We start from the raw sequence: 25,111 nt of genomic DNA, 5'->3' as shown, positions 1-25,111 counted from the left end.
GGTGGGAGTCCCCCAACTGAACTAGTTCTCGGGAACCATGCCCAGCTAATTTTTGTATTTTTAGTAGAGACGAGGTTTCACTACGTTGGCCAGGGTGGTGTCGAACTCCTGACCTCAAGTGATCCACCTGCCTTGGCCTACCAAAGTGTTGGGATTACAGGCATGAGCCACCATGCCTGGTCGCCCAGCTAATTTTTTTAAAAAAATTTTAGGTCGGGCGCAGTGGCTCATGCCTACAATCCCAGCACTATGGGAGGCTCAGGCGGGCAGATCACCTGAGGTCAGGAGTTCGAGACCAGCCTGGACAACATGGTGAAACCCCGTCTCTACTAAAAATACAAAAATTAGCCAGGCATGGTGGCACAGGCCTGTAATCCCAGCTACTCAGGAAGCTGAGGCAGGAGAATCGCTTGAACCCGGGAGGCAGAGTTTGCAGTGAGCCAAGATCACACCACTGCACTTCAGCCCGGGCAACAGAGCAAGACTGTGTCTCAGAAAAAAAATACACTACCATCTTCTCTGAGTTTTTCTTCCAAGCTGCTAACACCTATTCTGCATGTTTTGATACTGGTACAGGGTTAGGAATGACAAAAACTCTCATCTGCTAACTATGATTTTAAGACACAGCAATGGTAAGATGTGTCCTGCTTCTGAAATATTAAAATGAAGGGGGGGATTTATGTGTATCTTGGAATTGGTGAAATAAGGTATATTGGAAAGATGACAAGTACCAAAGACCAAGCCCTGAGGATTCTGACAGAGGCTGAGCAGAGGAAGAGACTGGAAGGAAGTGCCAGTGGGGTAGGACAACCAGGAGGGAGCGGCGTCTCAAAGATCTGCAGAAGAGTTTGAAAAGCAGAATGGTCAACAGTGTCATGGGGTTGATAGGCCCATGAGGACAGAGAATACATCTCTAACTCTGCTGAAAGGGAGGTCATGGTGACAGGAGCTGTTTCAAGTGAACGGGTGGGAACAAATTGGGTGGAAGGAGGACTTGGAAACAAGGCAGGGAGTCCTATTTGCTTTGAAAGAGTGAAAAGAGGTGATAGTTGAAGGTCGACTCGTGCTGGGGTTATTGTTTGTTTATTTTATTTATTTTTTTTGACACAAGTTTCGCTTTGTCGCCCAGGCTGGAGTGCAGTGGTGCGATTACGGCTCACTCAGCTTCTACCCTCCTGTGCTCAAACGATCCGGTCACCTCAGCATCTTGAGTAGCTGGGGCCACAGGCGCATGCCACCACACCCGGGTAATTTTTTAATTTTTAGTAGAGACGAGGACTCCCTAAGTTGCCCAGGCTGGTCTCAAACTCCTGAGCTCAAAGCAATCCTTCGGCCTCCGCCTCCGAAAGTGCTGGGAGCCACTGAGACTGGCCTCAGCTATTTTTTTTTTTTTTTTTAAAGGCGGGGTCTCTCTGTGTATCCCAGGCAGGAGTGCAATGGTGCAATCTCAGTTCACTGCAACCTCCGCCTTCCCGGGTTCAAAGGATTCTCCCCGCTCAGCCTCCCAAGTAGCTGGGATTACAGGCACCTGACATCATGCCCAGCTAATTTTTCTATTTTTAGTAGAGGCAGGGTTTCACCATGTTGGCCAGGCTGGTCTCGAACTCCTGAGCTCAACTGATCCACCCGCCTTGGCCTCCCAAAGTGCTGGGATTACAAGCGTAAGCCACCTCGCCCTACCCCAGCTCTTCTGGATAGAAGAGGCGGGCCTCCAACCGGAGCTCCGGGTCGCATGCCAGTCTCCCGTTGCGCCTGCGCGTCGGGCTCCCGTGCGGTTTCACGCGTTTTCTCCCCGGCCCCTGCGGACAGGCGTAAAGCTTTCTTCAGTGCTCGCTCTCGTGCGCGCGCCCGGGCGGCGCCTGCGCAGAGGGCGAGGAACCTGGTGCACCCGTGTGGTCCCGGCGCCTGCGCGCTGCGGACTCTGGGGCCTCCCGGCCCGAGGGAGAGGAGCAGGGAAGATGGCGGCTGTGGTGGAGAATGTAGTGAAGCTGTGAGTGGTCGTTTCTTTCTCTCCTAGGGCGGCAGGTTTTGTAAAGGGCCTGAGAGTAGGGGGCCGTGCGGGAAGAGAGGAGGCGGAGAGAGGGACATGCCCGGCAAGGCCATGTTGCGACTCCTGGTGGGGAGGGCAGCAGGAGACTCTGGAGAAGACGTTGCGCTTCTTTGGAAACTTGTGGAGGCCCTGATGGGGGCACACTGGAGCCTCGACGGGCGGCCTCCCTGCGGGGCTGTGTAGCCTGAGCGTTCCTCGGGGCTGACGGTTTCTAGAGCATGGCGCCCTGCCTGTGCGCGAGACTCACCGTCCCGGTGCTCTCCCCAGACGCCTCAGTCCGGAGGAGCGGGACTGAGGCCCGGGCGGCCCCTGGCGAGTCCGCCGCCCAAACCGCCCCGTCCCGTCCGCTGCAGCAACAGGGTCGGCGGCCCCAGTGGGGTGCACTGCGGGGCTGGCTGTTTTAGTTCCAAGCAGCCCCGTGACGTTTGGGAGGATCTTGGGTGGCAGGTACCTAAGACTGCAAATATTCTTGGGAAGAATTTATCGAGGAGCGGATACAAGAAGGGAAGGAACTTCAGGGGAGCGGGCCTTGGCGCCGTCCAGTAGCAGCCATCAAAAACCTGCAGCTGGACCGAAGTCGTTCAGGACAACTTAGTAGCCTAAAGGGACATCCAAATGGGTATTCTTCCTATTACACGATACCATTGTGCTAGTCAGATATCAAGCAGAGTTAAAGTTAGTATTTGTTGGGGCCATGGACACTGTCCTATGAACTGCTTCCTGTAAGTTAAAGATGCTTTGGGACTTGATTTATTCCTACAGAAGAATCAGAACGAGTTTTAGACTGGGTTAATGCCCCTTGGGCGAATAGAGCTTCTTTTAATGGGTATGTTGGGCTTGGTGGAAGGGTGGGAAAATTGAGGATGTCTAGAAGTCCAGTCGGGGTGTTGGATTTTGACTGAATGACAAAGTAAAGGTTCGCTAGCTGTTCTAAGGGACTCAGAGCTTCTCATCTGTCTTTATCGTGGGCTGAGCCCCACTCTTCCTAAGAGCCCTTTTAAAGAGTAAGCTGATTCTCCCTCATGCCCTGAAGCCTTTTCTTTGAGAATGCTTTCCCACTTCCATTAAGCTAAGTGCCTTTCCTCCTCTAGTGTGTGTGTGTCTGTGTGTGTGTGTGTATTTTAATTTAACTTGGTTTCTGATCTATCCTGCTGTCTCTTTCAGCCACCCTCCTCCCAACACTATTGTCTTTCTCTCTGATCTGCCCACTCCAGTTGCCCAGCTCTCTCTTGAGGCTGACATTTTTCTCAATTTAGAAATGACACTGTTTGTATACCGTTTATCCAGTTATCCTTCCTGACTGAGATGTTCTTTGTTTCCCTGCGTCTTTGTTGACTTCCCTCATCCCATTGTAAGGGGATGTTTTACACGGGTTTCTCCAAAAATAAAAAGGAAGATTCCCCTTGTACTGAAGGAATATCAGACTTGCCTAGGTTTTGAGAGTTAAACGTAGTGAGGCTTTTTGTATTGGAAGACTTTCCTCAGGGAAATAGGGTTGCCAGTGCTTTCAAGTTGTGTCATAAGTGAGGGGTTCCCATTTAAACAGCATGACTTCTTATTTCTCTTGGAAAAACTATAGAGATTGTTATGATCACCAGCCACTAATTCCTGAATGCCAGTAATGAGAAACCAACTTTCTCCTTCTCGTTTCTAGCTATACAGTACCTCAGACCACAATTAATACGTACTCCCGCAGAATTATCCCTTTAAGAAGGGGCTTCCATTCTTCCAGTTCATTCGGAAAGAGATGCTTTTCTGGCACTTCTCTTGATTATAGTGTGCCTAGTCTTCTGACAGTTGATATTATACATTGAGGTTGGGACCACTGGCTCATATTTTCTTTTTCTTTTTTTTTAGACAGAGTCTTGCTGTTGTCAGCCTAGGCTGGAGTGCAGTGGCACCATCTCAGCTCACTGCAACCTCGGCCTCCCAGGTTCCAGCAATTCTCCTGCCTCAGCCTCCTGAGTAGCTGAGAGACAACCCACCACCACATCCAGCGGGTTTCAACATGTTGGCCAGTCTGGTCTCAAACTCCTGACCTCAGAGGTGATCCACCTGTCTCAGCCTCATAAAATGTTGGGATTACAGGCATGAGCCACCGCACCCAGCCACTCATCTTTCTGACTTGCAACTTGTCCTGGGAGAAGAATTTTATTTGTAAATTTCTGTCCCTTCCAAATGTGATGTCAGAAATGAAAATCTTGGCTGAGCAAGGTGGCTCACGCCTGTTATCCCAACACTTGGGGAGGCCAAAGCGGGTGGATCGCTTGAGGTCAGGAGTTCAAGACCAGCCTGGCCAACACGGTGAAACCCCATCTTTCCTAAAAATATAAAAATTAGCCTGGTGTGCTGGCATACACCTGTAGTCCCAGCTACTCAGGAGGCTGAGGCATATGAATTGTCTGAACCCAGGAGGCAGAGGTTTCAGTGAGCTGATACCACACCACTGCCCTCCAGCCTGAGTGACACCTTAAGACTCTGTCTTTAAAAAAAGAGACTGGGCACAGTGGCTCACAGCTGTAATCCCAGCACGTTGGGAGGCCGAGGCAGGCAAATCACAAGGTCAGTTGTTCGAGGCCAGCCTGGCCAGTGTGGTGAAACCCAGTCTCTACTAAAAATACAAAAATTAGGCATGGTGGTGCACGCCTGTAGTCCCAGTTACTCGGGAGGCTGAGGCAGAAGAATTGCGTGAACCCAGGAGGTTGAGGTTGCAGTGAGCTGAGATCGTGCCACTGCACTCCAGCCTGGGCAACAGAGCAAGACTCCGTCTCGAGAAAAAAAAAAAAGTCTTTAAGGGTTCTTACTAGGAAAGTAAAATAATAGTATAGCTGTAGCTGCTGATTGGTTTTGAAACTTTCTATAGACAAGATCTAGAGGCTGGCATGGTGGCTCACGCCTGTAATCCCAGCACTTAGGGAGGCCAAGGCGGGCAGATCATGAGGTCAGGAGTTTGAGACCAGCTTGGCCAACATGGTGAAACCCCATCTCCACTAAAAATGCAAAAATTAGCTGGGCATGCTGGCGTGTGTCTATGATCTCAGCTACTCAGGAGCCTGCAGCAGGAGGATCATTGGAACCTGGAAGGCGGAGGTTGCAGTGAGCTATCGTGCCACTGCACTCCAGCCTGGGCAATAGACTAAGACTCCGTCTTAAAAAAAAAAGATCTAGAGAACAATGCTAATTTAGCTTGACATTTCTTGGTACGAGAGCCTTAAGTTTTTGTTGTTGTTGTTGTTGTTGTTTTTCTTTTGTTTTAAGAGATAGAGCCTCCTTCTGTCCCCCAGGCTGAAGTGCAATGGTGTAACCTTGGTTTACTGCACCCTCAACTTCCTAGGCTCAAATCATTCCCCTACCTCATTTCCCCCAGGGACTTCGTAGGACCACAGGTGTGCACCACTGTGCCTAGCTGATTTTTTTATTTTTTAACGTTTTGTAGAGATGAGATCTCACTATATTGCCTAGGGTGGTCTCTAACTCTTGAGCTCAAGAGATCCACCTGCCTTGTCCTCTCAAAGTGCTAGAATTATAGGCATGAGCCACTGTGCCCAGCCTCCCTTAAGTTCTTAAGAGCTCACTCTCATTCTGTCTTGTTCTCTCTTCATCAGATTCTCCCCACACATACGCTTCAGTGTTTCATTCCCAGCCCTTTACCCCCAAGACTGTTTGCCTTACCTTCTGAAATCCCACAAAGCTCACAAGAGCTTTGACAGAACATCTCTCATCCATTCCCCTAAAACTGTTTCCAGCCTCCTTGCTCTGACTTTGCAGCCCTCACCACCCTGGCCCTTTCTTCCGTTTGACTTCCAGTGTCAGTATTAATTTCCATCAGCAGAAACAAAGGAGCTGCCTTAGCTTTGTTTATCCAATTTTATTCTGTGTGGTGAAGACGTGGCCGCCTCCTAAAGACAAGCCCACAGAGGCTGCCTTCTCCATTCTGCTCTCTAGCATAAGATTCGTGCCTACCTCAGATTACAGTTATTACAGCTCATTGAATCATGCCAGGCTATATTTGAGATATTGCCATCTCTGCATGTGATATGTGTCTTTTTTACTTGCTGGGCACATGCTAAACTATGCAGTGGTCTGTTGTCTGCTCACTGAAGGCCCCCATCACATTCCAGAGCAGAGGTTGTTGGTGTTGCCTGAGTTACGGACATAAATCCCAGAGACTGAATCTGTTCAATGTCTCATACCCAGGCTCTTTCTCGTAAAATCCTAATATGTCAAAGCTCATCTGGTCCAACCTCCTCAATCTATAGAAGAGTAACCAAGGTCCGCCTGGGTTATTTAAATGTCCATGTTCATCTAGTGACGTGCAGGCAAGCCAGGTCTACTCTCAAGTCAAGTCTGACTGTATCTCAGACATCTTCATGAGTATTGTGGATACGATGAGAAAGAAATCAGTTCTGCCCTCGGTTTAAGATTGATTGACGCCAGGTAATGTGACGCACACCTCTCTTCCTGGACACTTGGGAGGCTAAAGCAGGAGGATCACTGTCCAGGAGTTTGTGCCCAGCTTGAGCAACATAGTGAGACCTTGTCTGTTTAAAAAAAAAGGATTGATCGAATATAAGTGTGAATCGTTAGAGTTAGTTTAACCTCCATTACCAAAGTGCTTGTTAAACCCTGCAGTATGAGAACAGGATAGCTTCTATATACATGCTTCATAGAACCAGATAACTCCTGGCACTGTTCAGTTTTCCAGTTTTCCACTTAAAGGTGTTTACCCTTGATTCAGATTTCAAATTGAGTCTCTTGAGACCAAGAAGATTCTTTCCTATATAATTTGATTTTGTGAGAGTGGGGAAGAACCCTAAGATGGACCTTAGAGCAAACAAGTTTCTTATCAGTAATGGTGCTCAGTAAGAGCGTCAAGAAACTTCAGGTACTTGTAGACATCTTCCATGAATATAAAATTAATTAGTTGGTTAAAAACCTATTTTAAAATTCAAGAGATATCAAAAGGCATGTGGAAGGAAGTGGCCTAGTCACCCAGTTTTTCTCCCTGCAGACCTGTAGTTTCTTTTCCATTTTGTTACATAAATGAAGCTTTCTCTGACACTTCTCAGCAATGTACCTTGTTTTGTTTTTTTTCCCTAGTTAACTTGAGATTGTCCAATATCCGTATGTGAAGAGCTTCCTTTGTTTCTTATGGCCAAATAGAATTTCATTGTATGGATTTTCCATACTTTACTAAATACATTTTAATAAGTCCCCTAGACCTTGATGAACTCTTTCCTTCTGGAACAGACCCTGAAGCAAGGATGTGGGTGCATGTAGTTTATTTGGGATGTGATTCTAGGAAGGAGGGAGGAGGGATTAGGAGGGACTATCATCTGCTTCTGTGTCCAAGGAGGGACTGTCCTCTGCTTCTCAGCATCGTAAGGGTTAAGAGAAATAACAACCAGCACAGGGCTGGGCTTGCGAGACACATGGAGTGAACATTAGTTCCTCCCCCCTCTTTGGGGGGTTAGACTTAAGTCTGATTAGACATATGATGAAATCGTGTTCCTGATGGTAATTTGCTTGAAAAGTAATTCCTCATGATGGCCTAGAAAAGGAGCTTGGTGTCCCATGAGACAGAAGTGGAGGCAAATAGAATGGAAGAGACAGCCTCCCAGTCCCTTGAGCCTTCTAGAGAAGCAGATGGTAGTGGAGAGGAATAGTTCAGCACCCCATGCCCCCACTCCAACACACACACCTGGTTTCTGTCTTCCCTGCAGCCTTGGGGAGCAGTACTACAAAGATGCCATGGAGCAGTGCCACAATTACAATGCCCGCCTCTGTGCTGAGCGCAGCGTGCGCCTGCCTTTCTTGGACTCACAGACTGGAGTAGCCCAGAGCAATTGTTACATCTGGATGGAAAAGCGACACCGGGGTCCAGGTGAGGGTCCAGACTTGGGAGAAGGGGACTCAGGAGCATAAGGAGGAAGAAGCCTCCTCATCTTAGGTGATGAGACAGGTGATAGGGTTTTCCCTATTGCCTTCTGCCTTTGGATGAATATGGTCTTCTTGTGATTAGAAACCCAGGGAGGATGAAGCAGATAGGTTGATACCAGCATCTTTGTTTTCTGCCCTGCTGAGGCCATTGTGTGTCTGGAGAACTATGTGTTAGCCAAGGCTTCTAAACTTATATGTCTCTTTTTCTTTTCCACAGACTGTTCCACCTAACCCCCTAGGCCCTCAGTGTCAGAATTCCTCCCTTGCTCTAGAACTCAAAGCGGGGCCTACTTATTTAGAGTATTTGGTATTATTTTCTAATACTGGGTTAGGGCCTGACTTCTGTCTTTCTTCCTGCCACAGGATTGGCCTCTGGACAGCTGTACTCCTACCCTGCCCGGCGCTGGCGGAAAAAGCGGCGAGCCCACCCCCCTGAGGATCCACGACTTTCCTTCCCATCTATTAAGCCAGGTAAGGCACATACTTCCTGAGCGGAGGTGTGGCCTGCTGCATGGTGAGAGCCTGCTAATCACCGTGATATACCAGGCCCAGTGCTAGATATTAACTATACTCAAATAAATATGATTATGATTCTTTCCTTTAAGGAGCTTAGTCTAGTAGGGGAGACAGATAAACAGGTACGTTATGGTGCCAGTTGAACTAGGGTGTCTTCATTCCTGGGCATCCAGAGAACAGAAGACAGTGACTTACCTTTGGTAAGCCCCAAAATTATGTGGACTCAGAGCAGTCTGCTTTCAGCCCTTCTGAGCCTTGCTTCATCCTGACCTTGCTTGCAGACACAGACCAGACCCTGAAGAAGGAGGGGCTGATCTCTCAGGATGGCAGTAGTTTAGAGGCTCTGTTGCGCACTGACCCCCTGGAGAAGCGAGGTGCCCCAGATCCCCGAGTTGATGATGACAGCCTGGGCGAGTTTCCTGTGACCAACAGTCGAGCACGAAAGGTACAAGATTATCCCTGTGGCTCAGGGAGCTTTGATGGAAATGAGCCTCCTCTTCACTGGGGGCCACCCAGTTTCTAGAACCAAAACAGAAGCTGTGGTCCAGGAAGCAGGCCCCTGCAGTTCTGTTCTTACTTCCATCCCTGATTATTGTCAATACTGACTGACTTCTCCATTGCCATTTAGACTTTTCTGCTCCTTCTAAGTATAGACTCTCACTCATTCATCCACTTTTATCACAGAAGGTTATTATTATATGTATATATAATTTTCATTTAAAAAATTAAAATAGGCCAGGTGCAGTGGCTCATGCCTGTAATCCCAGCATTTTGGGAGGCCAATGTAGGAGGATTGCTTGAGCCTAGGAGTTCAAGACCAGCGTGGCAACAAAATGAGACCCCATCTCTACAAAAAATAATTTTTAAAAATTAGCCGGGCATAGTGGCTTGCTGTTGTCCCAGCTACTAGGGAAGCTGAGGTGGGAGAGTCGCTTGAGCCTGGGAGTTCAAGACTGCAGTGAGCTGTGATCTTGCCACAGCACTCCAGCCTGGACAACAAAAAAATTAAAACTGGGAGGTGCAATAGTAGTCAGTGAAATCCCATATACTCTCTTTTTTTTTTTTTTTGAAACAGTTTCACCTTTGTTGCCCAGGCTGGAGTGCCATGGTGCAATCTTGGCTCACTGCAACCTCCACCTCCCGGGTCCTCCTGCCTCAGCCTCCCAACTAGCTGGGATTACAGGCATGCACCACCACACCCAGCTAATTTTGTATTTTTAGTAGAGTTGAGGTTTCTCCATGTTGGTCAGGCTGGTCTCCAACTCCTGACCTCAGGTGATCGCCTGCTTCTGCCTCCCAAAGTGCTGGGATTGTAGGCGTAAGCCCTGTGCCCGGCTGAAATCCTATGTACTCCTTACCTAGATTTATCAGTTTAACATTTTGCCACATTTACCTTATCTAACTTTGCTAAACCATTTGAGAGGAAGATGCATATATCAAAAACTTTCAGTCTAGGCAACATAGCAAGACCTTGTCTCTGGGCACGGTGGTACACACCTGCAGTCCCAGCTACTCGGGAGGCCAAGGTGGAAGGATTGCTTGAGCCCAGTAGATTGAGGCTGCAGCTCTGATCACGCTACTTCACTCCAGCCTGGGTAACAGAGGGAGGCCCTGTCTAGGGGAGCGTCAGGAACAAACTTTTATCCCTGAATACTTTACTCTTTTTTTTTTTTTGAGACAGAGTCTTGTTCTGTCACCAGGATGGAGTGCAGTGGCACGATCTCAGCTCACTGCATCTCCACCTCCTGGGTTCAAGCGATTCGCCTGCCTCAGCGTTCCAAGAAGCTGGGACTATAGGCACTTACCACCACACCTGGCTAATTTTTTGTATTTTAGTAGAGATAGGGTTTTACCAGGTTGGCCAGGATGGTCTCGATCTCCTGACCTCTTAATCCGCCTGACCTCTTGGTCCGCCCGCCTCAGCCTCCCCAAGTGCTGGGATTACAGGCATGAGCCACCACGCCGGCCCCTACTTTACTCTTCTGTCACAAAAGTTTGTGTCACAAAGTTTTTTGGTCTCTGAGGTTACACAGCAAAGCAGACTTGGTCTCTGCCAACAGAGAAGATAAGACTATATATAAAAATAAGAGCTATAAAGATGCTAGCACTGGGCAAAATGCTTATTCATGCCCTTTCTCCTTTAGTCTGTACAACCTTGTGGAGTAGATCCTGTGTTCCCCATTTCACAGACAGGCTGAAAACAAAGCAGTTTAAAAACTTTCCATAAGGTCACACAAATAAGCAACAACACTTTCATTTAAACTAGGACGTGAGTGTCAGAACAGAACCACCAATAATGTGCTCCCAGGGTGGCCAGTCAGAGGCAGGAGAAGGTGTGGCTACTTGGGGTATCAGGGCAAACTTTATGGAAGCATGCTATTTGATTTGGCCATGTGGCATGGTGGGGAAAGCATTTCATGCTAAGGAAACAAGGTGAAACACAGGGGAAGGAAATCCCAAAGTATGGAAGGGAGCAGGAGGAGAACTGTAGGGTGCCTATAGGGCAGTGGTGAGGAATGAGGCTGGTATGGGTGGGACCAGGTCATGGGAGGTTCTGGGCGGCCTTGGCCAATCTCATCATAGGGGAGCTTTTGGATGCACGTATTTCTACCCATGCTAACCCTCCTGTCCACTCAGCGGATCCTAGAACCAGATGACTTCCTGGATGACCTCGATGATGAAGACTATGAAGAAGATACTCCCAAGCGTCGGGGAAAGGGGAAATCCAAGGTGAGGGGCCAGCGTGTTGCCTGCATCTCGGGACGGGGTGGCCTGGGGAATTCCTTGTTTTATTTCAAGTGAGATTAGTAGCCACTTCCAGAAGAGTCTTAACTCCTTAGGCCCAGCTGCCACAGTACGGGTGTCTCTTTGCTCTTCTTGGCAGGGTAAGGGTGTGGGCAGTGCCCGTAAGAAGCTGGATGCTTCCATCCTGGAGGATCGGGATAAGCCCTATGCCTGTGACAGTGAGTGCCTCACAAGTGGGTGGGGTAAACTTTGCCTTGGCCCTAGCTCCTGCTCAGGATATGAGAGGAGGGAGGGTTGTGTTTTTGCCTAGAGTATTAAAACAAGCCTGGGTTCTTGTCCTGCCTGCTGACTGGTTCCTTCTGAGACCCCTGGGAGGCCTGGGTCCCTGCTATATGACGGGTGGGACCTGCATGCTCTGGGAAAGATTTCTGCCATCCTCTGGGGTGGGGTTGCTTGTGGGGGCCACAGCAGGCAGGGTTGGTCTCTCAGCAGACAGCCTGCAGGCCTCCTGGCCTCAGTTAAGCCAGGGCCCCAGGGGTCTGACACTGAGTTTTTCAACGTCTGTTCTCTTTTTCTTTCTCTCTGGCTTGCCCCACTTCTGTCCCTCCACCCTGGGAGCACCATCGCCGCTGGGGTTTCTCTCTCGTTTGTTCTGCTTTCCTGCTGCTGCTGCTCCTGTCTCAAGTGTATCAAGGCCTTCTTCTCATGACTTTTCTTTCTGTCTTTCAGATAGTTTCAAACAAAAGCATACCTCGAAAGCGCCCCAGAGAGGTAGCTCTCTCAACTTTTCAGACTTTTGGTTTTCCTATCCCTTTTTCCCTCTTCCCTTGTTCCTCTTGCCTTTCTCATTTCCTGGGATGCTAGCTTTAAAATCTCTGGAATGGCGTGGGGCTAGGAGCAGTGGAACTTCTGCTGTGCTCCACTCCTCAAAGTCCTGGAAGCTGCCTTTACCATTGCTTGTCTCCCACAAACCTGCTCCTAGAGCTGGTCAGCCCAGTGCATGGGGTGGCTTCAGAAGCATTATCAGGAGTCCATTACAGTCAGATCCTTCCGCTACCTCCCCAAATCAGGCACCTAGTGGTCAGCTCATGTTCCCCACTGCCCCACCACCTCCTCTTGCCATCCTCTCTCCCCATTCCTTTCCTTCTGGCCCCCTTGCCCTTCTTGGTATCACTTCTCAAGATGACAGAATGCCTCGTGGGGATCTGCTTTCCTTGCTGGTTGGAGGTCCTGGACCTGGCACTTATGTGGGAGTGTGTTTGAATTTCTTTGGGGACCAGCTGCCCAACTGGCTTCAATGATAAGAAATCCCCAAGAAACCCCTGCTTGTTTACCCACATTCAGTAGAGATGGGCTCCATGGTCTGTGTGGGGTAGCATGAGCCTCCCACATTTACTGAGGAGTAGAAAAGTTTGGAGTCTTACCCACTTTGCTCCCTTCCTGCCATGCCAAAGACCTGTAGGAATATCCTTTCCCTTCCTGACTCGGAGCACCCTAGACTGTTACTGTATCCCAGAGCAACTAACTGGTGATGGGGCGAGGGCTAAGCCCCCCAAAAGCCAACATGGAAGAGCAGTGGTGGCCATGGGGTTGAAGTTCAGGAGGGAAAAGAGCCCCAGAAGCTAGAGAGCCCTGGAGCCTAATGCTTCTGGCTGAGGGGAAGGGACCATCACTAAGGCCTGTCCCAGAGCAGAGCTGCTAGGGAAGGGATGGTTGCCCTCTGCCTCAGGTGGAGCCCCCACAGCTTGCTGAAGTGGGGATGTAGCACTCTTACATCCTAACACCTTTCTCTGCAATCTTTTCCCTACTCAGTTTGTGGAAAACGTTACAAGAACCGACCAGGCCTCAGTTACCACTATGCCCACTCCCACTTGGCTGAGGAGGAGGGCGAGGACAAGGAAGACTCCCAACCACCCACTCCTGTTTCCCAGAGGTCTGAGGAGCAGAAATGTAAGCTGAGGTGTCAGAAGTGGTGGGCAAGCAGGAGTTGGCCTGGTTATGAAAACCACTCCTTGCATGGGTGTTAAGTGGCTCAGGTACTCCCATGGGCGTCATCAAAACTCTTTCTCTCTGTAGCCAAAAAGGGTCCTGATGGATTGGCCTTGCCCAACAACTACTGTGACTTCTGCCTGGGGGACTCAAAGATTAACAAGAAGACGGGACAACCCGAGGAGCTGGTGTCCTGTTCTGACTGTGGCCGCTCAGGTACCGCCTCCTGGAAAGAGAAGGCTGCTGCTGTGTCCAGTCGCCAAGGGGCTCTTGGCTTGCTGGCCTCTAGTGGCATCATAATCAACCAGCCCACCTCACTTTTCCTGACCAGGAGAAGATGCAGCCACAGGCAGGAGCTCCTTTCTTCCCCCTGCATTTCCGATTGTTGGTCTCAGTCACTTCTCCCACTACAGGGCACCCATCTTGCCTCCAGTTTACCCCCGTGATGATGGCGGCAGTGAAGACATACCGCTGGCAGTGCATCGAGTGCAAATGTTGCAACATCTGCGGCACCTCTGAGAATGACGTGTGTATCCCCACCCGCTCCTCAGCATGGCTCCTTCTGGGCTCTTACTGTGGTTTGCATGGTTCCCTCTAAAGTGAAATTCCTTTTAAAAAGGGAGCAAGAACCCTTCCACATGCCACACGCCACACGCCCCCTCCCCAGCATCTCAGTCAGAACTCTAATTCGTTGCCAGATACATATTGAGTGCCGATTTTATGTCAGACACTGTTCTAGGCACTAAAGATACCATACAAGACAAACAAGGTCCCTGCCTCATGAGATTTACATTCTTAAGGGAACAACAGTAAGCAAGGGTGTGAGATTTGTGTGATGTGCCATGAAAAAGGTGAAACCAGTAATGTGGCAGAGAATAATTAGATAAGTGTTTGTTTTGTTTTGTTTTTTCTTTTTTTTTTTAACTTTGAAAGAATCACTTAGTTTGGCAATAAGTGATTTATTTTGACGGTCAGATACAGCTCTTCTGGGAGGGTGATGCTGGTGTTGAAATTTGGGTGATATTGGCCAAAGAGCCAGTCAAGAAGCTTTGGAGGTAGAACATTCCCGAGAAAGGACCAGCCAGTGCAAAGGCCTTAAGTGGGACAAGCCAGATGTACTGAAAAGGCTGATAGGACATGGAAGGGAGTGGTAGAGGATGAGATGAGAGAGGTAAGCACTGCCAGATCTGTGGGGCCTTAGGTTTTATTCTAAGTACAGCAGGGCACTGTTGAAGGGTTTAATCAGGGGAGTGACATGGCTATTTATGTATTTATTTATTCATTTTGTTGTTCTTGAGACAGAGCCGCGCTCTGTCACCCAGGCTAGAGTGCAGTGGCGTGATCTTGGCTCACTCCACCTCCTGGGTTCAAGCAGTTCTCCTGCCTCAGCCTCCTGTGTATCTGGGATTACAGGCATGTGCCACCACGCCCAGTTAATTTTGTATTTTTAGTAGAGAGGGGGTTTTGCCATGTTGGCCAGACTGGTCTAGAACTCATGACCTCTGGTGATCCACCTGCCTCGGCCACCCAAAGTACTGGGATTACAGGTGTGAACCACCACACCCGGCTGTTTATTCTTTATGTATGTATGTATTTATTTATTTATTTTGAGACAGGGTCTTTCTGTCACTCAGGCTGGAGTGCAGTGGCACTATCATACCTCACTGCAGCCTCCTCCCTTCAGCTCAAGCTATTTTTTGTGTGTTTTTGGTAGAGATAGGGGCTCGCCATGTTGCTGAGCTGATTTCAAACTCCTGAGCTCAAGCACCCCTCCCACCCTGGCCTCTCAAAGTGCTGGGATTACAGGCATGAGCCCACCATGCCTGGCCTTGTCTTTTGTTTGTTTGTTTGTTTTGAGACAATGTTTTATTCTTGTCACCCAGGCTGGAGTGCAATGGCACAATCTCTGCTCACTGCAACCTCCACCTCCCAGGTTCAAGGGATTGTCCTATTGGGATTATAGGCACCCGCCACCACACCTGGCCAATTTTTAGTAGAGATGGGGTTTCACCATGTTGGCCAAGCTGGTCTCGAACTCCTAACCTCAGGTGATCCACCTGCTTCAGTCTCCCACAGTGTTGGGATTATAAGCATGAGCCTCCATGCCTGGCCCTTGTCCTGTATTTTAAAAAGATTGCTTTGGCTGCTGTGTGGAGGGTAGACTGTAGGGACAAGGATGGAGGCTGATGCCTGTAATCTCAACACTTTGAGAGGCCAAGGTGGGAGGATTGCTTGAGCCCAGGAATTCAAGACCAGCCTGAGCAACATAGGGAGACCTTGTCTCCATAAAATATTTAAAAATTACTCAGGTGTGGTGGCACACACGGTAGTCCCAGCTACTTGGGAGGCTGAGGTGGGAGGATCACTTGAACCCAGGAGTTTGAGGCTGCAGTGAGCTATGATCACACCACTGCACTCCAGCCTGGGCAACAAAGCGAGATCTTATCTCAAAAAGAAATAGTAGTCACTGGGCATGGTGTCTCACACCTGTAATCCAAGCACTTGGGGAGGCTGAGGTGGGAGGATTGCTTGAGCCTAGGAATTCAGGACCAGTTTGGGCACATAAGGAGACCTTGTCGCTCCAAAAAAATTTTAAGATTAGCTGGGTACGGTGGTGTGTGCCTGTAGTCCCCGCTACTTGAGAGGCTGAGGTAGGAGGATTACTTGGGCCCAGGAGGTCAAGGCTGCAGTGAGCCGTGATTCTACCACTGCACTCCAGCCTGAATGGCAGCAAGACCTGTCTCAAAAAATGTATACCTATAGAGCTTGGGCTCCAGGAAAAAAAAAAAGTGGAGTCGATTTGATCAATTAGGAGCTCTGAAAGGATCCAGGTGAGAGATGACAGTGACTGGATCTGCGGTGGAGATGGACAGCATGGTTTCCTACATAAGATTACTACATCTGTTTTTACCTGCCACCTACGTCTCGGAAATAGCAGTGTCACAGAAGCCCTCGCATCTCCTATAGTGGCCTAACTGAGGCATATCATTCATTCAGTCCCCATCCTCTTCCCTCTTGCCTACTTTAGGACCAGCTGCTCTTCTGTGATGACTGCGATCGTGGCTACCACATGTACTGTCTCACCCCATCCATGTCTGAGCCCCCTGAAGGTAAGTTGCCCAGATCTTTTACTCAGAACAATTTGGAAAACACTTAAGTTCTATGTTCTTTATGTTTTCAGCTATATATTCTTCCAAATTAGGGAGTAGGGCACCTTGCCTTGGCTCAGTTTAGAATGCCTTCCTAACATTTCAGCTTAAAGGGTTTAGTGTTTGCACATTATCAGTTACCTTTACAACAGAAAATGAGTAGCCCAGCAGAAAGGAGATGCTGAGCTGAGATCAGTCACCCAGAAGGAATGATTTATTTTCTTCCAACCAGTCCAGGAAACTCAATTGGTAGATTATCTGATGTGAAGCTTCTATAATCAACTCTTGAAACTTGATAGATTTGAGTGTTTATTTCCTCTCCCTTCCCCTTCTGGATTGGGAAGGGACTTGATCTTGGAGGCTGAATGGGTCAGGCTGCTTCTCCCATAACTTACTTTATTAATAATGGTCCAAGTTTATGGAAGCTATTCCCTTAAACCAGTGGTGGCACCAAGAATTGGTTGCATCTCCACAAGTCCCCTTCCAGCTGAATTTTTGTGCATAAACAACAACTGTACAGAAATTCAGGAGCTTACTCAGAACACAAACGACCAGGAGCGGTTACTGTGCATGAATGATATGGGCCAGAATTACAGGCAAGAGAAAGTGTTTCATTGTGTGATGTAAGCTGACTTGTAACATATTGGTCAAACTCCTGTCACCCCTCTAGAGAATGAGGCCACTGACAAAGTCTGAGAGTCCTTTAGCAGCTGCAGGGGAGCACTCAGCTTCTATCAGGCCCAGCTTACAAATCTGCTTTCAGGAGAAGTAGCATGTTTATGTTTTGTTGTGTTTTGATTTTTTTAACCATCAAACAGATGATCTGTATTACAGAATGACTTTCCTATTAAAGTTCTGGGGGACATTGAGGTGGTGGAGAGCTGCAGGCCCGAGTGTACTCACTGGAGTGTTAAGGCAGTTGAGGGGCAACCCCTGGAAGTATTACATGTTCTAGGTCAGGGGCAGCAGGCTACAAGCTACAACCTATAGACCACATCCAGCCACAGCCAGCTTAAATAGCTTGCAAGCTAAGAATGGTTTTTACTTTTTTTCTTTTTGTTTTTGAGACAGGGTCTTGCTCTGTTGCCCAGGTTGGAGTGGAGTGGCATGATCTCAGCTCACTGCAGCCTCCACTCCCCTGGGCTCAGGTAATCCAGTAATCCTTCCACCTCAGCCTCCTGAGTACCTGGGACTACAGGTGTTGCCATAGTGCCCAGGCTGGTCTCAAACTCCTGGGCTCAAATGATCCATCCGCCTCAGCCTCCCAAAGTGCTGGGATTACAGGCATGAGCCACAGCACCCAGCCAGTTTTTGCATTTTTAAGGGATTTTTTTTTAGGCTAAGCACAGTGGTTTGATCCTGCTATAGAGATGGGGTATCGAGTGCTGAGAAATTGCAAGCAGGTGGCGATTGTGTGGGACCCATCCTGACCCCATTTTGCTTCTCTGCAGGAAGTTGGAGCTGCCACCTGTGTCTGGACCTGTTGAAGGAGAAAGCTTCCATCTACCAGAACCAGAACTCCTCTTGATGTGGCCACCCCCTGCTCCCCAACATATCTAAGGCTGTTTCTCTCCTCCACTTCATTTTTCATACCCACTTGTTCCTTCTTCCTCTTCTCCTTCACAAGTCCAGAGAACCTTGGGGTGGTTGTGCCAGCCTGCCTTTGGCAGCTGCAAGCTGAGGTGGCAGCTCTGACCACTTCTTGCCCCGGCCCTCAGGGAGAAAGGAGCAACACGCTGCCCCAAGGCGTAGCTATGGGCCTAGTTTCTGCTCTCCGTGAAGTGCATTCACTCTGCTTGCCTTGGGCCCAGGCCCTGGTGATCACAGGGTTCAAACAGTGTCCTCCTAGAAAGAGTGGGAGAGCAGCTCACTTCTCTGTTCTGCCTCCACTCTGGTGTCCAGAGTTTTCCCTTCCCCCAGAGGCGAGCCAGGCCAGGGCCTCTGTCTGAGGCAGCTGGGAGAGAACAGGCTGAGGCCAGGTCCACAAGGAGCTTTCCATGCCCCTGTGCCACTTAGCCTCACCTCTTTCCTCCAGAGTGGCTCTATGCGGCCCTGTCTTCCTGCTACATAGGGTTCTTTGCTAAAGTCAGGATGTTCTCAGTCACCCTCCTGGCTCTGCCCTGTCCCACTTCACCCCACCCTAGGGGGAGTAGCAGCTTCACCTTGTTCTTCCCAGTGCTCTATTGGCTCGCTGTCATGGGTGGTCTCCAGTGACCGAAGCATTGCCCACCCTTAGAATTTCTCATCTTCTGCCTCCCTTCTTACTCCTTTTGGTTTTGTGAGGAGAGGGGAAGGATCAGGGGGCCAGGCCAGCAGCTCGGGGGCCACAGGGAGATAGATAATGTGCCTGTTTTTTAACAAGACAAAGAAGCCTACCTCCAAAATCCCCTTTTTGTTCTTCCTGGACCTGGGCATTCAGCCTCCTGCCCTTAACTGAATTGGGAGCCTCTGCCACCTGCCCCGTGTATCCTGGCTCTCAGCTCATGGGGAAGCCACATAGACATCCCTTTCTTCCCTTGCACGCTCGCTAGCAGCTGGTAAGGTCTTTACACCCTAATTCCTCAAGTTTTCTGCTTAGTGGCACTGACATTAAGTAGTGGGGGGACAGTCCATGCCAGGACACCCTGGAGTAGTCTTCCCCCTTGGCCGCGGGCAGGCCCTAACTCACTGTCGCTTTGGAGTTGAGGTGTCTTTTTTCTTTAATTCCTGTATTCTAAACATTAGTAAAAATAAATGTTTTTACACAGAGCCCTCTGCTGGATGATTTATCTCCTGCCTTGCTCCATTGCATCCTAAGATTTATGGTGATTTTTAAAAACATTCTGAAATACAGCTTTTTTCCCCCAAAATTAAATTTCTTTTGTCGAACTCCAATATTTAAAGAGGATATAAAATTGGTTATTTTGTTAGTTTTAATTTGTTACATAAATTCAAATTTATAACAGTTTTTTGTTATAAAGAACAATGAAGCTGTTTTTGATCAATACAAAATTTGGGTTAAAAACTTTAGCATCCTATTTTTGTGTTTCAGTTGGTTTGCAGAAAATTCTGCTAGACTTGGATACATAGATGAAAAGTGGTGACAGATTTATAATGGTTGACCTTGCAATCTCAGATATTTAAAACGAGACCAGAAGTTTATATACAAGTTTACAAAAGAATTAATAAGCAGACTAATGACATCTCCATGGGAGGAGCAGGGTCTGTGTGCCCTCCGTTGCTTGCAGTGCCTCCAGGCCAGAGCAAGTGCCCCAGGGCCTGAACCGCCTGCAGAGGCAGGGAAGTGGCCAGGCCGAGTGGGGGCCGGCGGGCCCTGTCCCCAGGATGCCAGAGCAGAGCCGGGGAGGGGGCGTCTCTTCCCTCAGAGGGACAGGGGAATCTGGGCTGGGGTCTGGCTTCACTGCGGGAAAGAATGAAGAGTGGAGGGGACAGCTTTCCCAAGGCACGTTGATGTGCATAAAGTGAGTTTCCCTGAAGCCAAAGTGAACATATCGACAGCTGGCATGTTCATATGACATGACATATGGCAGCGTGTATGTCTTCAGTGTGTGTTTTAGAAATCTAACTTTGTTGTTTTTAAAGGAAAGATTTGAATCAAGCAGTTATGGGCCCCCTGAAGTATCCTGTTTTTTTCCTAGAACATTTTGAAAGCCATCGTTGCCTATTGGAAGACGTAGGCCTGCGCTTTTATGTTCAGTACATAAGTAGGGTGCTGTGGGCTGGGGATTGTGTGAGAAGCCCATCCTCATGCTTTTCCACTGAAGTGGTCAGGCGGAGAGGGAGTAAAGCAATGAATGCTCTTTGGCGGCTGAGTAGTCTAAGAGCCAGAGAAGAAATGTGCAAAATAAGAACACTGTAGAAGGCGTAAGTGACAGAATTTGGGAGGGGGTAGCGAGAGGTGGGATTTGGGATGGGACTGGGAGAGTTGGTTGGTGTCCGCAGCCTGTAGGATGGTGTATACGGAAGCCTGTGAGGAAGGCAGAGGATGCAGAGGGCACAGCGAGGCTGGAGAGCAACTGGACTGCAGGTCAAGAGGTCTGCATTTAATTCGGGAATGAAGGTTAGCAGGGAAGGCAACGACGCCTTCCCTGGCGTCGTTTAGGAACTTCAATCTTGTAAAGTACCAAATCTAATAAAAATTAGTGCTTACTCGTCCTAAATCGGAACTGGCCCAGGCAAGGAGTGTTTCCGTGGCCGACAGACTCAAGCCAGCGCTGTCCATGGTAACCAGCTTTTGTGTGGCTTAAAGCTTGCATCCATTTTCTCTTTTCATCGTTTTCCCAAAACAACTCTGTGAGGGCAGTTAGCCCTGCTTGGTAGACGAAGAAGCCGAGGAGTCCTAGGGTCAGGGCCAAGAAGCCTTTGGGACCCAAAGTCAGCTCGGCGGCCCTCACGCCGCCTACAGGGCTCATCGGGCCATCGGGGTCCGCGGCTGCCGTAGGCACCCAGGGAAGTCATGCCGATTCCTGGCTCCGCCTCCCGCCCCTCCGTGCTGGAAGCCCCGCCTCTAGAGGGCTCGATGAACCGCCACTTCCGCAGCATCCAATGAGACTTAGCCGGGGGCGGGACGGGACGCCACTGAGGACCAATCTGCTTGGGCCGGGGCGCGGCTGCGGCGGGTGTGTGCAGATGGCCCGCACGACTTAGCAGCCCGGAGAGAGCCCGGCGCGGGCGGCGCGCACCGGGCCCCGCTGTGCGCGCGCGCCCGCCCGCCCGCCGCGCAACCCCTCTACCCGCTCTGCCCTCGGGGTTGTGGCGCCCATCCCTCCCTTGTTCTGCCGTCGCCGCCTGGACAGGGGCTTGGGAGCCGGGCTGGGGGCAGGGGCGGGAGCCGCGGGACCAGCGCCTGAGGTGGGTGCGGAGCGGGAGGCCGGGCGGGCGGGCGCATGGGGCCTCCCCGCCGACGGACACGGATTCCACTGGGAGTGGCTGGCCAGGGCGCGGAGCCTGGCTGCGGGCCTGCCTGGGTCTGGGCTTTGGGACCCTCCCAGGCCACCACCCTCCCCACAGGGTCACCCCGCCCCTCTGCAGCCTCCTCACGCCTCCCGCCCTTTGTCGCCGGTGCACCTGCGCCCGCGGCCCTGCCCTCCACCTCCTCAGGCCGAACCCTCGCCCGGCTTCCCCCTCAGGACCCGGCACCAAATTAGCCTCGCTCCTTCAGACCCCCTCTGTCCCCTTTGTCGTCTGTACACCTGTCACCTCAACTCTGTGCAACCACCCACCTCCCCGCCCCCAGTGGCGTCATCGGAATCCAGCCCAGGCTGCCTCCCACTCCCTCCCGGGGGCTCCTCCCCCGCAGCCCCGTAGCCCCACACCTGTCCCCTAGGCCCCAGCCCCAGGCCCTCCATGTCCGTGCACCTTTGTTACCTCTGCAGCTGTCCCCTCCACTCTTCATTCTTCTCCCCCAGTGAACCCAGACCCCAGCCCAGATTCCCCTGTCCCTCTGAGGGGAGAGACGCCCCCTCCCCGACTCTGCCTTGGCATCCTGAGGACGGGGCCAGCCGGCCCCCACTCGGCCTGGCCACTTCCCTGCCTTTCGGCGAGTCCAGTCTCCCCTGGTGCCTGCGCACGTCCTTGTCTAATCTCTTCCCTCCTGCGCTCCTCTCCCAGCCCTCTCGGCCTCAGCTTGCTCTACCCGCTCATTCTTTCCTCCCAGCACAGATGCCCGGAGAAGCCATGGAGCTGAGCAGCAAGAAGAAGCTTCACGCCCTGTCCCTGGCCGAGAAGATCCGGGTGCTGGAGCTCCTGGATGAGTCCAAGATGTCCCAGTCGGAGGTGGCCCGGCGCTTCCAGGTCTCCCAGCCCCAGATCTCGCGCATCTGCAAGAATAAGGAGAAGCTGCTGGCGGACTGGTGCAGCGGCACAGCCAACCGCGAGCGCAAGCGCAAGCGGGAGTCCAAGTACAGCGGGATCGACGAGGCTCTGCTCTGCTGGTACCACATCGCCCGGGCCAAGGCCTGGGACGTGACGGGGCCCATGCTGCTTCACAAAGCCAAGGAGCTGGCCGATATCATGGGCCAGGATTTCGTGCCCAGCATCGGCTGGCTGGTTCGATGGAAACGCCGAAACAATGTCGGCTTTGGGGCCCGCCATGTTCTTGCGCCTTCATTCCCCGCTGAGCCTCCTCCCCCGGGGCTCACATCCCAGGCCCAGCTGCCTCTTTCCCTAAAAGACTTCTCTCCAGAGGACGTCTTTGGCTGTGCTGAATTGCCCTTGCGGTATCGGGCAGTGCCCGGCAGCTTGGGTGCATGTGATCAAGTACAGGTGCTGCTGTGTGCTAACAGCAGGGGCACCGAGAAGCGGCGGGTACTGCTGGGTGGGCTCCAGGCTGCCCCGAGATGCTTCTTTGGGGTCCGCAGTGAGACTCTGCCTGCCTCCTACCACCCTGACCTGGGCATCCCCTGGTCAGAGTGGTTGGCACAGTTTGACCGGGACATGGGAGAGCAGGGCCGACAGGTGGCCTTGCTGCTGGCTGCCCGAGTGGTAGAGGAGCTGGCAGGCCTGCCTGGGCTCTACCACGTGAGGCTCTTACCTCTGGCCACCTCTAGCACCACGCCTCCCCTCCCCAGCTCAGTGGTCCGGGCCTTTAAGGCCCATTACCGGCACCGGCTGTTGGGTAAACTGGCTGCCATCCAGAGCGAAAGGGATGGCACCTCGCTGGCTGAGGCCAGGGCGGGCATCACAATGCTGGATGCCCTGCATGTGGCAGCAGCTGCCTGGGCCAAGGTGCCTCCTCAGCTCATTTTCAGCAGCTTCATTCAGGAAGGGCTGGCTCCTGGCAAAACACCCCCGTCCTCGGACAAAGCCTCTGAGATGCCACCAGTCCCCAGCGGGCTGAGTCTAGAGGAGTTTTCCCACTTTGTGGACCTGGAAGGTGAGGAGCCAGGGCCTGGGGTGTGCAAAGAGGAGACAGGCACCGAAGACGAGGAGAGGGATGGAGAGGGCGCCTTCGAGCCCCTGCCCACCAGAGCTGATGCCCTCCGGGCCCTGGGCACGTTGAGGAGGTGGTTTGAGTGCAACAGCACTTCTCCTGAGCTATTTGAAAAATTCTACAACTGTGAGGAGGAGGTGGAGCGGCTTTGCTGCCTGTGAAGGCGCCTTCGCTGCTCGCCAGAGGCGCCCCCCATCCTGTTTCCCATGGAAACGGCCTCTTCAAAAGGCAGATCCGGCTGTCTCTTTCCTGTGGAAATACAACTATCGTAAAGGTGTAGCAGTTGGGATGCCAAGTCTGAGCTTGGAGTGGCAATTGTCCAAGCCCCAAGAAGAGAGCTCTAAAGATGGTACTTCCGGGGTAGGAATCCAGGCTACTTAGTTTCTAAACCCTGCTTCAAAGTTCTAGAGCCTTAGAGAGGGAGTTAGTCTAGAGACTGGGGCTTAGAAAGGTGGAATTTGGGCTTTTTGGACAGGCTGCTTCCTTGAACTCTGTGTTAAAAACAATTCTGCTTCTGGAAATAAAGTTTTTAATCAGAAAAGAAGCCAGGTGTTGTTTTCATGGGAGAAGGGTAAAAACTTTCCATTCAGATTTGGAAAATTAATTGCTGATGGTTGCTGCGGTGCAGCTGTCTGTCCATGGCCAGTAGGGATCCTCTTCCGGATATTCAGCAGCAAGGACTCGCAGGGCGTGGGCACTGCTCGTGGGATACCCTCGTAAGAAGGAAGCTCCAGGACAGACAGCCCAGCTACTGCCCCAGATAAGCTGCAGCTCTGATAGTTTCGCTCTCAGAATGTGTGTGTTTGCGGTAGGGCAGGCTACAGACATGCCAGGGAAACAGAAAGGAGCTGGAATTGGAATGGAATAGTCATTCATTCGTTTTTTTTTTCCCTTTGCTCATTTCACAACATCGCTTCAGCAAGGTCTCCTATGTGAACAAGGTTGCAAAGATGACATCTCTGCTGGGCAGGACCTTGCAGCCAATGACAGTGGGGTGTGATTGAGGGCTGTGATAAAGGCTTGTGCAAAGTGCCTGGCCCCATAGAGCTAGGGAGACTCCAGGGCTTAGAGAGCTTCGAGCTGCAGTTTGAAGGGTGTCCCAGACCGAGGGACAGCATGCTCAGAGTCTGACTGGAGTGAAGGAGCACAGTGTGCTGGGGGCAGGGACAGGCAGTGCCGCCAGAGCATGGCATACTTGCCGAGGTAGGGGCAGAGTACAAGGAGAGGCCTGGAGAGTAGGAAGGCCCTTTACCAACCAAGCATAGGGGTAGGACAACATCAGAGGGTTTTAGGTAGGCAGGAACAAGTCATTCTTGGGGTCTGTGTAGGGTGTGTCAAAGATGTGAAACCTAGAGGCAGAGAGACTCTGTTCCAGGTGAGAAAAGGTGAAGTCTGAGCCAGATCCTGGGAGTGGGATGGAAAGAAAATGGTTTTACTGGCTGGGTGCAGTGGCTCACACCTGTAATCCCAAGGCAGGTGGATTTACCTGAAGTCAGGAGTTCGAGACCAGCCTGGCCAATATGGTGAAACCCCGTCTCTACTAAAAATACAAAAACTAGCTGGGCGTGGTGGTGAGCACCTGTAATCTCAGCTACTCGGGAGGCTGAGGCAGGAGAATCTCTTGAACCCAGGAGATGGAAGTTGCAGTAAGCCAAGATCACGCCACTGCACTCCAGCTGAGGCAGCAGGAGTGAAAACCAGTCTCAAAAAAAAAAGCAAGAAAGAAAGAAAAAGAAAATGGTTTTACCTGAAAAGGATATGGGCTTTGGATGCAGATAGACTCTAGCAGAT

At 50.8% G+C, this 25,111-nt stretch overlaps 2 protein-coding genes across 3 annotated transcripts; both read left to right on the top strand.

Moving 5' to 3' along the window:
• Positions 1-1,924: 1,924 nt before the first annotated feature.
• DPF2 (double PHD fingers 2) lies at positions 1,925-19,137 on the top strand. 2 transcript variants are annotated; one of them, XM_012462991.2, is made up of 12 exons: positions 1,925-1,990; positions 7,774-7,934; positions 8,354-8,461; positions 8,788-8,951; positions 11,144-11,236; positions 11,391-11,469; positions 11,981-12,022; positions 13,064-13,201; positions 13,328-13,456; positions 13,654-13,766; positions 16,269-16,350; positions 17,841-19,137. In XM_012462991.2, the coding sequence occupies exons 1-12, from the start codon at positions 1,959-1,961 to the stop codon at positions 17,915-17,917; spliced, it is 1,218 nt and encodes a 405-aa protein (XP_012318414.1). In that variant the 5' UTR covers positions 1,925-1,958; the 3' UTR covers positions 17,918-19,137. The 2 variants fall into 2 exon arrangements, with proteins under 2 accessions (XP_012318414.1, XP_012318415.1); XM_012462992.2 differs by lacking the exon at positions 11,981-12,022.
• A 2,843-nt stretch (positions 19,138-21,980) lies between these two features.
• Positions 21,981-23,858, top strand: TIGD3 (tigger transposable element derived 3). The gene has a single exon (XM_012462895.3). The coding sequence runs from the start codon at positions 22,051-22,053 to the stop codon at positions 23,479-23,481; it is 1,431 nt and encodes a 476-aa protein (XP_012318318.1). The 5' UTR covers positions 21,981-22,050; the 3' UTR covers positions 23,482-23,858.
• Positions 23,859-25,111: the final 1,253 nt, after the last annotated feature.

The sequence above is a fragment of the Aotus nancymaae genome, unplaced genomic scaffold (assembly GCF_030222135.1).
Source record: "Aotus nancymaae isolate 86718 unplaced genomic scaffold, 86718_ANA_hifiasm-v0.15.2.pri h1tg000059l, whole genome shotgun sequence".
NCBI lineage: Eukaryota > Metazoa > Chordata > Mammalia > Primates > Aotidae > Aotus > Aotus nancymaae.
This window is presented reverse-complemented; position numbering and strand designations above follow the sequence as displayed.